The sequence below is a fragment of the Heptranchias perlo genome, chromosome 8 (assembly GCF_035084215.1).
Source record: "Heptranchias perlo isolate sHepPer1 chromosome 8, sHepPer1.hap1, whole genome shotgun sequence".
NCBI classification, from domain to species: domain Eukaryota; kingdom Metazoa; phylum Chordata; class Chondrichthyes; order Hexanchiformes; family Hexanchidae; genus Heptranchias; species Heptranchias perlo.
Genome location: NC_090332.1, coordinates 74,926,287 through 74,942,639, shown reverse-complemented (window position 1 = coordinate 74,942,639; position 16,353 = coordinate 74,926,287). Strand labels below are relative to the sequence as shown.

Here is a 16,353-nt window from a genome sequence, read left to right as displayed (position 1 = left end):
GCAATTTTTACATTTTCTAACACACAAGAATCAAATTCCAATTCTGTAATTTTTCACTGAAAGTAGAAAAGAATGGTCCTTGTCAGTTTAGCCTCCCCCCTCCTGAATTCGGCAGTGTCCCAAATGTTGATCTGCGATAAGCCAGGGGAATGCGAGAGGCCAGAAGAGTGTGGAGTTTAGTCTCAGTGGGAGCGATTGGGATTTAAGTATTGACATTTTCATTTATATATTTTACTGTAATTTGAGTTTAATGCTACTTTCATTGACTTCATTTTATCTGTTCAATACTAAGCAGTGTTTGAAGTTATTTATTTGGCTCTTGGTTAGATTGTGAGGGGCAAAAAAGGGTGTGGAGTTCAGCCTTAGAGATGTAGTTGGACAGAAGTTTTTTTCCCCACAGTTAATACTCGTGTGAAATAAGAAGTTTGATTCTTGCAACAGTTCCAGCTAACACTATGTACAGTTGTTTCAAGTTAGGCACAAAGGAAAGTCAGTGCAGGAAATCCTGTTGGTGTGTGTGGGGTGCGATGTGTGGGTCATCCTGAATCCTCAGTGTATCCAGGGGCAGCCCATTTGCAATGAACTGTCAGAAAATTGAGTTGTTGGAGCAGAAGATCTCTGCTCAAAGAGCAATCGGTTGCACTGCAGCAGAGGGGACGAGGGGATCCTGGATCATACTCTCCAGAACGTGACCACCCAAAAGGCAGTGCTGGAAAGTTCAGGACACAGGGATAATGTAGAGAGGAAAAAGTGAATGGTAGTCCACAGGGGCGGCGGCAGAGGGAGACAATACTCACAGGTGCGGGGAGTCACTGAAACTGTTCAACAAATACTTAGTGTTGGACAAGTATGAGGTGGGCAGTGACAGTGACTCAGAAGAAGGTGGTCCTTAGCAATATTGCAGCACCTTGGAGCAAGGAACTACCCAGGGGTTGAGATGCACAGCGTGAATTGTATCTTTTCCTTTCCTATTTCTCACTTTATCCCTATAGATTCTGCCTTAAAGCAACCCTGTAAGCCATGCTTTCATTCCAGCGCTGATAGAATCCTTCATTAATACAATCCTTCACTAGCACAGCCAGTCCTCCTACTTAAATTGCATGGACAGAAGAAAACTATTTATCCCTTTCCCCTACAAAACATACTAGTTCTCTGATGCGATGCCCAAATAGTTTAGTGTTCTTTCTCTCTCTACACCTCGGACCTTGAGATTACTTTTTTTTTAAAAAGGAAGGCATTTCTAATAATTGCTCAACACCAACTGCAGGGTGATTAACACAGACTTGACCATAAAAATTACTTAACCTTCTGATCACAGTGAACAATGAGCAGAATCAGAGCGCTGCAGTATAGCACGTGTTTGAAAGTTGTAACTAACCATTACTTAATGAATGGGGCTAAAACACTTTCCAAAAATGATGAATCTAGGAATCTTTACACTAACAGGAGTATCTAAAACAATGTACTCATATCCAGAAATGCACGTACTGAACGTCACAAAGAATAGACACTTGGGAACGATTCACGGACAGTAACCTGATTGAGGGTTTGAGTGAAACACAAGAGCAAAATGTAAACACTGTAAAACTGGCTGCTGAACCCTAGGATGGATTAACTGAATTCTAGGTCCTTTCTTTTAAGCTAGCAGCTGCTTTCAACACAGGCATTGATGGCCAATGAATTCTTCTGTCATTGACAGGAGATGACAGGTTAACCACGGTGAGAGCATCATCTTTGGGAGAAGCCCCACACTCCACTGGCTACAACCCACGGCGAGGGATCACCATCAGGAGATGACCCACAATCCACTGAGATAACCTATGCAACATGATAATATTTATAGCAGAACTATTTCTACCCCAAATACCACTGGAGAAAAATTACAACTACCCAAAGAAACACAATTTACAAATGTACCATTAATAGAAAATAATTGAGACGTTTCTTTCAGCAAGGAGTTTAGCACTAAGTGTTTTTTCTTTGTGGTACATGTCATTTTCCCCCATGCACTGTCTCTCTGGCGACTTGAGTGTAGCTGTATTGAATGCGTTATTTAGCGTGACAGATTTAAACAATCCTATATAGTGAAGCTCGAGAAACTATTTTTGGAAGTCAGGAGAGAGCAGTGTTTTCTGAAATATGAAAAAGTCTTGTATTCAAAAGATGAAATAATGTTATTTAATGTCCTAAAATTTAACTGATAACTGTTCATGCCTGTAATATGCAGCACCCCCCACCCAACCAAAATCCTCCTTGGTCAGACAGCTGGGATGGTGTAGCTTACAAACATTTGTACAGATGCCAGCCAGTGTACACACATCTGTACAGATGTCAGGCAGTCTACAAACATCTGCACCGCTGCCAACCAGCCCATCAAAGGGCAAGTTTGGTTCTGCAGGAGCGGTCACTTTTTAAAAGAGTTCTCCCTCCCGCAAGGCAACCGTGCCAATTTAGACCTGAGCATGCTCACAAATGAATCACTATCACTTGTTGAGCGTCCCAGAATAACACTATCTTTAATACTACTCTAGGTGGTTTACTGACTCTCTTTTTGGTCTCTTTTGCCCAAACTTCAAAATCAATGCATAGATTGTAATGAACTGTAAGCTCAACTGAAGGGAATGAGTTTTCTTGGGATAAGTAGTCTCAGGCAAAGCTACCTGTTTTTATATTGATGTCAGCCTTCGCTCAGTGGTAGCACTCTTACGATTGAGTCAGAAGGCCAAGGGGTGCATGCCCCACTCCACAGACTTAAGCACATAATCGAGGCTAACACTCCAGTGCAGTGTTGAGGGAGTGCTGCACTGTCGGAGGAGCCGGCTTTCAGATGAGACTTTAAACCGAGGCCCCGTCGGCCCTCTCAGGTGGACGTAAAAGATGTCATGGCACTATTGGAAGAAGAGCAGGGGAGTTCTCCCCGGTGACATGACCAATCCCTCAACCAAAATCACCAAAAACAGATTACCTGTTCAAGTATCTCATTGCTGTTTGTGGGAGCTTGCTGTGCATAAAATGGCTGCTGCTTTTCCCGACATTACAACAGTGACTACACTTCAAAAGTACTTCGGGACATCCTGAGGTCATGAAGGGCACTACAGAAATGCAAGTCCTTTACTTTCCTATGTGAATAGTTTACATCCAGAATGTGTCACAAATGAGATTCAGTCACCACGTTTAAACTTCAAATGCAATTTGTCTATGAAATGTAAATACATTTGTGATTGATTTTTATTTTCGTGAATTGCGGGAAGATTGAGTCCAGAACGCAAAACTGTCATAGCTGGTACAAAGTGGGTAACTGGGCAAACCTACCGCTAGGATATGGCGTTTCACAGAGGGTGAGAAAGTCAACAATCGGATAGTCCATTTCAAGTACTGCAGTGCTCTTCCCATGCATCACTGTCAAGCATGGTCTTCTCCCTACAGTATCATAGGACAGACCTCCTGAAAAAATGATGAAAGGATCTCTGGAAACAAAAATTATAAGTATTAGTTGGAACCAAGCATGTGTTAAGATCTAATTTTCTATGCTAGAGTGATATGAAACAGTGAAATCCCAAACTAATATTTTATGCTACTGGTAGGTTATAGCTACTGGAAGGCCCATGTCTCAAAGCAAGCAATGAGTATGTTATTCTTGGGATACAACTCGATGTAATATCCTGAAGAGAAGACTTTCCAATAGCTTTCTATGCTAATTAACTTTGTGGAGAACATGGTTAACCAATATGAAAAGTACTTCCGTAGAATTGATCAACAATCACTTCACAAAATTATGTTCTGAAGCATTATGTAACTATTTGCCTTTAATAAGATGGCAGTTAGGAAATGGATGCTTAACATTTTTGAAAGGGTAATTTAGCAATATAATCAATGTGTACACAGAATGTCGTTCGGTCTCTGTAGACAGGTTAAACCCAAATATTGACATTCGTAGAGATTTTCAATATACACAATCATGGAATCACAGAATCTCACAGCACAGGAGGCCGCCATTCGGCCCATCATGCCTCTGTTGGCTCCTTGAAAGAGATATCCAATTTAGTACCACACCCCAGCTTTTTCCCCATAACCCTGCAAATTAGTCTTCTTCAAGTACTTGTCCAAGAGCTTTTTGAAAGTTCCTATGGAATCTGCTTCCACCTTTCAGGTAATGCATCCAGATCTTAATAACCCTCTGTGTGAAAACATTTCTCCTCATTTTCCCTCTCGTTCTTTTGCCCATTATTTTAAATCTATGACCTCTGGTTACTGACCCACTTCGGAGAGGAAACAGTTTTTCCCTATTTGCTCTATCAAAACCCCATATAATTTTTAATACCTCTATTAGATCTCCTCTGCTCTAAGGAAAACAATCTCAGCTTCTTCAATCTCTGCACATAACTGAAGTCCCTCATCTCTGGTATCATCCCGATAAACTTCCTCTGTACCCTCTCCAAGGCTTTGACATCCTTCCTAAAGTGTGGTGCTAAGAATTGTACAAATACTCCAACCGAGGCCTAACCAGTGATTTGTGAAGGTTTAGTATGAGTTCCTTGTTTTTGTATTCAATGCCCCTATTTACAAAGCAAGTATCCCATACGCTCTCTCAACTGCCTTATCAACTTGCCCTGCCACCTTCAAAGATTTGTGAATAAGCACCCCCTGGTCCCTCTGCTCTTGCACCCCCCTCAAAATAGTACCATTTAGATTATACTGCCTCTCCATGTTGTTCCTCTTAAAGTGCATCACGTCACACTTATACGCATTAAATTGCATCTGACATGTGTCGGCCCATTTCACCAGTCTGTCTATTAACTCATGAAAGCATCACGCTGTGAGCTGATGTTAGTCCTGAAATAGCAGCCAATACCTTTGGGTGCATAGTCAGAGGGACAGATCAAAGATCAAAAAAGTGAAAATAAACTTATCCAAAGCACCAGCCCAGCACCACCTGCAGTATTGTGTAAAATTATGATGAGTGTACGAGGGAATCCTGGCACTGGAGAGGGCACAGTGAAGGGTAACTAAACTGATTAGCACCTGAGCTACAAGGACAGCTCCAGAAATGGGAAATATTTGCAGTAGAGAAAAGGCAGCTCAGAGAGACCTTATTGTTATGTTTAACATTATAAGTGGTAAAGATGAACTGTACCCTGATAATATGTTTGATGTAGTCACAAATTGTACATGGACTCAAGCTCAGAATAGCGACAGTGAACAGTTTAGATTTAATTATTTTACACAGGGGGTAAGGAATACATTGAACAGATTGCTCAGAAAGGCAAGGCGTGTCTGAATTTGAAGGAACTAGACAAATATTTAGCAGAGAGAGACAAAGGAGGAAGCAAGAGAGAGAGACAGTGACAGAGGGGGAGTGGAGAGAGGGAGACACAGAAAGACAGAGAGAGAAACAAACTAGTAAATAGGCAGGGGGGAGGGCTCAGGTGGAAAAGGTAGCATAAATAATAATTCTAAAACAAACGAAAAGGAAGAGAGTAGAGTAATAGTCAGAAAATGTGCTTTGGGCACTATAGATAAAGGAGAGAGAAATAAGAAATGTGTGAGAAAAACAGTTTTAGGTTAGGGTGTGCGGCCAGAATAAGGGTCCTTCATACAGACGCAGTGAGTATAAGGAACAAATTGAATGAATTACAGGCACAAATTCAACTTAGAGGGTACGACATGGTGGCCATAACTGAGACATGGCTGCAAGACAGTCAGGACTGGGAACTGAATATGCCAGATTATAAGGTCTACAGGAAGGATAGGGAAACTGGTAGAGGGGGAGGAGTAGCCTTAGTGATTAAGAATGAAATTACTTCAATGATAAGAGAAGATATAACAAGAGGTAAGCATGCAGAGGAGACTTTATGGACAGAATTAAGAAATGGAAAAGGATTTAAGACTGCAGTTGTGCATAGGCCTCCTGGTAGCAGAGTGTATAAATGCAGAGACTAGACAAGCATGTAGCAAAGGCAGCGTGGTTTTAATAGGGGATTTTAACTTTCATATAGATTGGGATAGGCAAACAAGCTCATGTCAGAAAGGTAACAAATTTCTCGAGTATGTTTGACAGCTTTCTGCAACTATATGTCCTAGAACCAACAAGGGGGCAGGCCATATTAGTTTTAATTTTTTTTATTCGTTCATGGGATGTGGGCGTCGCTGGCGAGGCCAGCATTTATTGCCCATCCCTAATTGCCCTTGAGAAGGTCGTGGTGAGCCGCCTTCTTGAACCGCTGCAGTCCGTGTGGTGAAGGTTTTCCCACAGTGCTGTTAGGAAGGGAGTGCCAGGATTTTAACCCAGCAACGATGAAGGAACGGTGATATATTTCCAAGTAGAGATGGTGTGTGACTTGGAGGGGAACGTGCAGGTGGTGTTGTTCCCATGTACCTGCTGCTCTTGTCCTTCTAGGTGGTAGAGGTCGCGGATTTGGGAGGTGCTGTCAAGGAAGCCTTGGCGAGTTGCTGCAGTGCATCCTGTGGATGGTACACACTGCAGCCACTGTGCACCGGTGGTGAAGGGAGTGAATGTTTAGGGTGGTAGATGGGGTGCCAATCAAGCGGGCTGCTTTGTCCTGGATGGTGTCGAGCTTCTCGAGTGTTGTTGGAGCTGCATTCATCCAGGCAAGTGGAGAGCATTCCATCACACTCCTGACTTGTGCCTTTATAGACGGTGGAAAGGCTTTGGGGAGTCAGGAGGTGAGTCACTCGCCGCAGAATACCCAGCGATAATAATGAGTAATGAGCTGGATTTAGTTAACAGCCTAACGATGCGTGAACATTTATCTAATAGCGATCATAATATGATCGAATTCAATGTTGTGTTTGAAAGGGAGAAACCTGTAAACAGCTACTTAGATTCTAAATTTAGGTAAGGACGACTTCAACGGGATGAGACAGAGACTGTCCACAGTAAACTGGGCAAATCTTTTAATGGGTAAAATGACAGAAGATCAGTGGGAGGTGTTCACAAAAGAATTTAACGTGATACAGAATCAGGTTATACCCCTAAAGGGGCAAGAGCTCTACTTGCCAAAAAAAACAGCCATGGACGACAAGAGAGATAAGTGACAACATAAAATTAAACGAGAAAGCATATGAAAATGCAAAAAATAGCACAGATCCTGGCAACTAGGAGAGATACAAAGAACAGCAAAGGGTGACAAAACAGATAGTAAGAGCAACAAAATGGGAGTGTGAAAAGAAACTTGCAAGGGATATCAAAATCAACACAAAATTTTTTTACAAAAATAGGGTGGTCAAGAGCAACATGGGCCCCTTAAGAATTGATAAGTGATACTGTAAATGAAAATAAGGAAATGGCAGACATGTTAAATAATTACTTTGCGGTAGTATTTACAGGAGAGGAAGGGGATAGCACGCCAGACGCCCCAAGGAAACTAACTTTGAGTCAGGGATGGGGACTCACCATAATTAATGTAAGCAAATTAACAGTAAGGAAGAAAATAATGGCACTAAAAAGTGACCAATCCCCAAGATCAGATGGTTTCCATCCCAGGGTTTTAAGTGAAGTAGGTAAGAACATTGCAGATGCCCTAACTATAATCTTCCAAAGTTTTCTCAATTCCAGAACCTTTAGATTGGAAAATTGCATATGTCACTCCACTACTCATGAAAGGCGAGAGGGGGAAACCAGGGAATTATAGACCAGTTAGCCTAACATCTGTTGGAGGGAAATTACTAAAGTCTATAATTAAGGATAGAATGACTGAACACCTTGAAAATTTTCAGCTGATCAGAGAGAGCCAGCATGGATTTGTAAAGGGTAGGTCATGCCTGACGAATGTGATTGAATTTTTTTGAAGAGGTGACTAAAGTAGTGAACAGGGGAATGTTTATGGATGTTGTTTACATGGATTTCCAGAAGGCATTCGATAAAGTCCCTCATAAGAGACTGTTAGAAAAAGTTGAAGCTCATGGAATTGAGGGCAAATTATTGACCTGGTTAGGAAATTGGCTGAGCAGCAGGAGAAAGAGAGCAAGAATAATGGGCAGTTACTCAAATTGGCAGGATATGACTAGTGGTGTCCCACAGGGATCTGTGTTGCGGCCACAACTATTCACTGTATTTATTAACGGCTTAGATGACGGAATAGAGAGCCACATATCCAAGTTTGCCGATGACGCAAAGATAGGCAGCACCGTAAACAGTGTAGATGGAAGCATAAAATTATAGAGTGATATTAATAGATTAAGTGAATGGGCAAAACTGTGGCAAATGGATTTCAATGTAGGCAAGTGTGAGGTCATCCACTTTGCACCTAAAAAGGATAGATCAGAGCACTTTCCAAATGGTGAAAAGCTTGAAACATTAGAGGTCCAAAAAGACTTAGGGGTCCATGTAGGTAGATAATTAAAATGTCATGGACAGGTACTGAAAATAATCAAAAAGACTAGTGGAATGCTGGCCTCCTTATCTAGAGGACAAGAATACAAGGGGGTGGAAGTTATGCTACAGCTATACAATCCCTGGTTAGACCACACCTGGAGTACAGTGTTCAGTTCTGGGCACCACACTTAAAGGAAGGATATATTGGCCATGGAGGGAGTCCAGTGTAGATTTGCTAGAATGCTACTTGTACTCCAAGGGTTAAATTATAAGGAGAGATTACACAAACTAGGGTTGTATTCCCTGAAATAGAGGGAAACTATTTCCGCTGGTTGGGGGCCTAGGAATAGGAGACAGAGGCTAAAAATTAGAGGCAGGACTTTCAGGAGTGAAGTTAGGAAGCACTTCTACACGCAAAGGGTGGTAAAAGTTTGGAACTCTCTTCCTCAAACGGCAGTTGATGCCAGCTCAATTGTTAATTTTAAATCAGAGATCTATAGATTTTTGTTAACCAAATGTATTAAGGGATATGGGGTTACAGCAGGTATATGGAGTTAGGTCACAGATCAGCCATGATCTCATGGAATGGTGGAACAGGCTTGAGGGGCGAAATGGCCTACTCCTGTCCTTATGTTCCTATGAATGAGACACACAGACGGGGGGGGGGGGGGGGTGGAAGAGAGAGGGGGGGGTGGAAGAGAGAGGGGGGGGTGGAAGAGAGAGGGGGGGGTGGAAGAGAGAGGGGGGGGTGGAAGAGAGAGGGGGGGGGTGGAAGAGAGAGGGGGGGGTGGAAGAGAGAGGGGGGGGTGGAAGAGAGAGGGGGGGGGGTGGAAGAGAGAGGGGGGGGTGGAAGAGAGAGGGGGGGGTGGAAGAGAGAGGGGGGGGTGGAAGAGAGAGGGGGGGGTGGAAGAGAGAGGGGGGGGTGGAAGAGAGAGGGGGGGGGGTGGAAGAGAGAGGGGGGGGGGTGGAAGAGAGAGGGGGGGGGGGTGGAAGAGAGAGGGGGGGGGTGGAAGAGAGAGGGGGGGGGTGGAAGAGAGAGGGGGGGGGTGGAAGAGAGAGGGGGGGGGTGGAAGAGAGAGGGGGGGGGTGGAAGAGAGAGGGGGGGGGGTGGAAGAGAGAGGGGGGGGGGTGGAAGAGAGAGGGGGGGGGGTGGAAGAGAGAGGGGGGGGGTGGAAGAGAGAGGGGGGGGGGTGGAAGAGAGAGGGGGGGGGGGTGGAAGAGAGAGGGGGGGGGGTGGAAGAGAGAGGGGGGGGGTGGAAGAGAGAGGGGGGGGGGTGGAAGAGAGAGGGGGGGGGGTGGAAGAGAGAGGGGGGGGTGGAAGAGAGAGGGGGGGGTGGAAGAGAGAGGGGGGGGTGGAAGAGAGAGGGGGGGTGGAAGAGAGAGGGGGGGTGGAAGAGAGAGGGGGGGTGGAAGAGAGAGGGGGGGGAAAGAGAGGGGCGGGAGCGCAGGAGGAAAGAGGGGAGCGTGTGGGAAGAGAGGCAGGAAAGAGAGAGAGGAGAGGAGACAAACAAAGAGAATAAGAGTGAGAGAGGGAAAACAAACAGAATCTCTCACGAGTATTTTTTGATTTATGGTGACAATGATCATTTCCAGCCTGTTTGCTGCTATACTGAAACACAACAAGCTCCGACTCCCTGTACTGATCATTATACTGCATCCCTGGAGCACTCAACAAGCTCAATAATTTTATATTTCTCAATGCTGAACTGCATGTATGTACTTGCCCAATGGATTCAAGCCTTCGGAATTTAGTTGTTGGCCTCCTCATTCTTTGTTCCGCCCCCAACATTCATACAAATCAGCAATCTCAGAATCTACTTCTCACATCCTCAAAGTCACCTGTAGTGTTATGCAGGCCTGAGGCCAACCACTGGGGCACTCCACTCAGAATTCTTTACCTTCTTTCAAGTCCAATTTAAGCCAACACTCTTTCTTTAAAAAAATAAATATTCTGTCCAGCACTCTCCTTGAACTTTCTTCCCTGTTAATCTCTGATATTGGACACTGTCAGAAGCTTTTTGAAAATCTAGGTACAATTAAACCTCCATTCCCCCACAATTCAGCCAACCACCTTCCCAATTATCTGCAAGGATTTTGTCAATTTTTGACATGCATTTTGACAGGAGACATCCCGTTAATTTTTTTAAATATATATTTCATTTGCTTCTCATAAATAAAACAAATTTATTTTCTTATTATTGCCCTCTCCAACATCCCTTTTCCTTTCCAAGGTTCCAAAATGTGTGGTTGCCACCCAACTCCACTCCCTGTTTGAATCCTGTCAATCCGGTTTCAGTCTCGCCCTTTGGTTGAAGTCACCGAGCGGCATTCTGTGCAAGTGTGGTGCACTTTGCAAAGAAGTAGAAAATAAGTGGTATGGCAGTAGGGAAGCAGAGCAGAGGGTCTGAGTTAGCATTGAATGGTGGCGTAATATAGTATGCTATCCTCCTCATCCTCTCTGTAGCCTTTAACACGGTAAAAGACACCATCCTCTTCCACCTCCATGGCACTACACTCTTTCTACAACGTGTAATTTGATCCAGTCAGTGTCAGACATGGCACAGTGCTAACATTACCGATTTCAGACAACACAGCGCTTACAATGTCCAAGTGCTAATATTAGAGGTGATAACGTGCAGTGCTTACACACAGATGGCCATCAAAAACATGTATCTAGTCTGCCGACTGGAACAGGGCAACATGGTTTCCTTTTTTTCTTCTTTATGAGGAGGGAGCTCTGCTGAAATTTTCCCAACGGTCACTGGTCAGTATGGGCATACAACTGCATTGAGGGACTATTTAAGGCAAAATGTGTAGTAAGGTGGACAGAATATCGTCCTACCATCTTGTGCATTCCAGGCACAATTATTCAGAGAGCTGTAACATGGCAACAATATCAACTTGCATTTGTATAGCGTCTTTAATGTCGGAAACCGTCTCAAGGCAGTTCACAGGAGTGCAATCAGATGAAAACTGACACCGAGTCAATGAAAGAGATATTAGGATGGGTGGCTAAAAACTTGGTTGAAGAGGTAGGTTTTGAGGAGCATCTTTAAAAAGGAGAGAGGGGTAAAGAGGTTCAGAATTCCAGAGCTTAGGGCTTAAATGGCTGAAAGCACGGCCGCCAGTAGTGGGGCAAAGGGAATGGGGGATGCACAAGAGGCCAGAGTTTGAGGAATGTAGAGTTGTTGGAGGGTTATAGGGGTGGAAGATGTCGCAATAATAGGAAGGGGTGAGGCCATGGAGGGATTTGAACACGAGAATGAGAATTTTAAAATCAAGGCATTAGTGGACCGGGGAGCCAATGTAGGTCTGCAAGCACAGGGGTGAACGGAACTTGCTGCAAGTTGGGAAACGTGCACCAGAGTTTTCTATGAGCTCAAGTTTATAGATGGTGGAAGATGGGTGGCCGGCCAGGAGAACATTGGAATAGTCGATTCTGGAGATAACAAAGGCATGGATGAGGGTTTCAGCAGCAGATGAGCTGAATTAAGGGCTGAGATGGGCGATGTGCAGAGGTGGAAGTAGATGGTCTTTATGATGGAGAGGATATGGGGTCAGCAGATCAGCTCAGGGTCAAATAAGATGCCATGGTCGCACACAGACTGTTTCAGCCTGAGACAGTGACCAGGACGAGGGATGGAATCGATAGCGAGGGAACGGAGTTTGTGGCGGGGGCCAAAAACAACGGCTTCGGTTTTCCCAATGTTTAATTGCAAGAATTTGCAGTTCATCTAAGACTGGATATTGGACATGCAGTCTGACAATGCAGAGGCAGTGGAGAGGTCAAGAGAGGTGGTGGTGAGGTGGAGCTGGGTGTCGACGTTGTGTTTTCGGATGATGTCACCAAGGGGCAGCGTGTAGATGCGAAATAGGATGGAGCCAAGGATAGATCCATGAGGGACTCCAGTGGTAACTGTGCAGGGGCAGGAAGAAATGTCATTGCAGGAGATTCTCTGGCTATGACTGGACAGGTAATAGTGGAACAAAGCAAGGGCATTCCCACTCAGCTGGACAATGGAGGAGAGACATTGAAGCAGGATGGTGTGGTCAACCATATTAAAAGCTGCTGAAATAAAGATGAAGGAGGATAGTGCACCACGGTCACAGTCACAGAGGGTGTCATGAATTACTTTGATTATGGCCGAAATCTAATCGGAGAGGTTCAAACATGGAGTTGCAGGAAAATTGGCAGACAGGCACGGGGCCAATGGACAGCTGCATTGCCTTCTACTCCACAGCGTCTTTTGGAATATGATAGCTGTTGGGAATTGTAGGCAACACAAACTGCACAATGCCTCCTCTTAATTCCTACAGCTGTCCTGCCAGTTGGGCTATGTGTATCTATGAATGCTGCTCATCCTCTTCCATTGCTCCATTTCTTCCTCATTCAAGAGAGATCACAAGATAACTGTGAATGAGCAAGGCCATTTAACTTGCCTTGAATCAAGTGTTGATCCCTCTGTGTAAAGAATGATTTCTTGATATCATTCCTACATTTGAATCTATGTTTTCTTCTCCTGCACTAGCAATCCTCCTTGTGGCTTTGCTCTGCACTGCCCACAGCACATCAGTAGCTCCCTTGTGCTTCAGTGACCGGCAGTGCATAAGGGAGTCAAGGTGTGGTCTGAGCAGCAGACTGTTCACAACTTTCTCTGACAAAGGCCTGGATTTTTTAAAAATGAAAACCACCTATTTTTGGGTGGTGGTCTGGCAAACGAAGTGGGGCAGGGCCCCTCAGCCAAAACTGCACCAGGACTGACGACCTCCATTTCTGTCATGCTTTCCTTCCCATAACCCTTCTGTGGCCCTGCTTCTGCTGGTGGTGCACCCACCAGGGGTGGGGGGCTAAATGCAAGCACACAGGGGTGTGATTCTGGAACACAGATTTGACTGGGAGTCAAGTCTACTATGTTGAAACTGCAGTTTCTGAGCAGTCAAGGCTACTTTGTAAGACTTCCATCTATGGAACCCTCCTCCTCGTGTCTGGCTGGTGGCTACATTGATCGCCACCAGGGTCATCCTCACTTCATGTCCTGCCTCCCTCATTGCATTGCAGCTGTGGGTTCTGGACTCCTTCAATTGTCCCATCATCAACACCATGAGAGAAGAGACTGTCTCCACTGCCTGCATGTGAGACCAATGCTCCTGAATCATTGATCTTCAACAACCTAGGTCCCTGAGATCTTGGTCTTAGAATCTTCAGTTCAGGCCCCTTGCTATGTCTCCTCTGGAGAGAGACAGATGTCTCCTCAAATTTGCCCACCAGCTCTTCCTGCTCTCTGCTGCTCTGGGATCCACCTGTAATACCTGCTCTTTGTCAGTAATACCACCTCCCTGAATGCGTGTATCTGAGGTGTTTCTTGAGTAATCAAAAGATGCCATGACAGAATGGGTGGATCAGGTGCAGGAAGGGTCCTTCTGGAGGCATCAGGCTGCTCAGGTGCTTCTTTCAGTAAATATTCAGAACCTTTGAGGGATACAAAGGACAACCAACTGACTTGTGCATCATAAGGTTTTGCTGCTCTTCAGTATCACAGTGTTTCCTTGAACTTCTTTGAGAGCTGACTGCTGCCATTATAAAAGCTATACAGTGATTCTCATGAAATTTTGGCCCTTGCCCACCCTTTGGATCCCAGAGCAGCAGAGAGCAGGAAGAGCTGGTGGGCCCTGGTAATCGTTGAAGTGTCATGCACCAAGATAGTAAGAGAACTCAGTGAGGAGGCACAAAACCAGTTCTATGGCCAGGCAGAGGAGCAGCACAGTAGCTACTTCCCTGGTTTAGGGCTAACCAAAAGTTCAAGCAGGTGAATGAAGTAGCTAAGAGGGCTGCACAGCACCAATATGTGACAGTCATTGTGAATCTGCGGTCATGCATAGCACACTATCAACATGATCTGTAAAAACTCCCACTGTGTGTGGTTCATGGATTTTTTGGCCAGAAAGTTTGGGGGGGGGGGGGGGGGGGGGGGGAAAGAGGGTGGGTCACCTTTTATGATGCGCGGCTCCCCCCATGTACTTCTATATTTCGTCTGTTCTGTTGATGTCTGTTGCCATGCATGCGCTGGGCCTTCCAAGAAATCAACTCGCTGCCGTTCATGCTCTAACAGAGGGGAGGGGGAGGCTGTCGGTTCGGTGGGGGGGTGAGGGGGGGGGGTGGGGGGAGAAGAGAGAGAACATGATGCAAGTCTAAGGGAGGGGAGGGAGAACGTGATCCAGATCCAACAGAAGGGGGGCGTAGGAAAGAGAGAGAACATGATCCACATGGGGAGATGAATTCTCTCCCCCTCCCTGTGCTGGGTTCTCTCTTTTCCCCACCTGCATCATTCTCTCAGGCCGCGCTTGACTTTTACGGCAGGCCCAGCGCGGTGCTCATGCGTATAATCGGCTGGCAGGCTACACCTGGAAGTGCGGGGAGGGGAGTCTCATGCATGCGCCTGGTCCCAACTGGAAGTGCACATTCCCTGTCAATATTCACTCCCATATTACATAGAATTTGCAGCACAGAAACAGGCCACTCGGCCCAACAAGTCCATGCCGATGTTTATGCTCCACACGAGCCTCCTCCCACCCTACTTGATTTTACCCCATCAGCATATCCTTCTATTCCTTTCCCCCCCATTATCTAGCTTCCCCTCAAATGCATCTATGCTATTTGCCTCAACCACTCCATGTGATAGCAAGTTCCACATTCTAACCACTCTCTGGGTAAAGAAGTTTCTCCTAAATTCCTTATTGGATTTATTCGTGACTATCTTATATTTATGGCCCCTAGTTTTGAATTCTCCTTCAATGGTTTGTCCTCTATGCTCACATAGTCACTGCTAGTGTGCCACAAGGTTCCTTCGTTGGGCCTCTTTCCATTCCTCATCTATATGTTTCCCCTTGGTGATATTATCAATAATCATGGGGTTTTAGCTTTCCATTTGTATGGTAAGGATAACGCGCTTCATCAATCCAGCATCACTCCATTCAGGACTGGCACTGTACTGACTGACTGCTTATGAAGGTATGGAAGACACAGAATTTCTTGCAGCTTGGCATTTGACAAGGCCATTTTGTTTGACACCTGCCAAAAGGTCGCCCCTAATTGCATCTCCTTCCTGGGACAACTGCCCAAGCTCAACCTAATGGTGCATAACCCGAGTGACCTGCTTAGACCTGAACATGGAGTCAAATTCATCAAGGCTGCCTACCTCTACGGCCAAAACATAGCCCATCTCTGTCCCGAGCTTACCCCCCCCACCTACCCAATGGCCACTGAAACCCTCATTCACATGTTTGTCACCTCTGGACATTGCTTTTCCCAACACCCTCTTTGCTGGCCTCCCCAGCTCCACCTCACTAACTCCAACTCGTTCAGTAATCTGCCATCACCTTCATCAAATTATTATAGCATTCTTGTTTCATAAATTTTCCATCATCCACCTGGGGGAGAAGGGGACCCCTCCACTATGGCAGACAGTGGTGGTTCCATCTACTGTAGCAGTCCTCTTTCCACCAAGATAATATCATTTTTGAGAAGTTTGGTAAGAACTAGTTCCCTTTCCTAAATCCTTACTGGCTGGCAGTCCTCTGTCAAACTGTACTTTTCCAGAGGCACATTCCTTAAATCCCTTCAATTCATTCTTGAGATCTTTTCCCCTACGATTTGTGTTAAGGTTTAGGAACTTCGCTGCTCATAAAGGGTATACCACAGAATCCTGATGTACAGAATCTGATCCCATGACAAATATTACCAGAATCCTTTTGATTCTGAGAATGCATCACTACTAATATGGACTGAACATCTCAAACTTCAAAGTCAAGACAACACTGATCTTACAACCAATTATAAAAGAGGTTAAAATTATATAACGACTGTTAATTTTGCTGTCTCCACTCTTCTGCACCTCCCCCAACCACCACCACTGCCCTCTTCCCCCACCCCCAAGTTCCTGATAGGTGAACGGTTGTTGATGAAAGAGTACTACTTTTATTTTGGATAGATTCTATTTTTGAACTCAAAACCCTACACC

The 16,353-nt window shown here is 45.1% G+C and overlaps 1 protein-coding gene across 10 annotated transcripts in view; it reads right to left on the bottom strand.

The window, feature by feature from the left end:
- Positions 1–16,353, bottom strand: part of stxbp5a (syntaxin binding protein 5a (tomosyn)) — a 222,771-nt gene that overhangs the window by 111,896 nt on the left and 94,522 nt on the right. For all 10 annotated transcript variants that reach the window (XM_067989326.1, XM_067989327.1, XM_067989330.1 and 7 more), the window contains exon 10: positions 3,313–3,467. In XM_067989326.1, the coding sequence (XP_067845427.1) occupies positions 3,313–3,467 (155 nt within the window). The remainder of the gene's footprint in view (positions 1–3,312; positions 3,468–16,353) is intronic.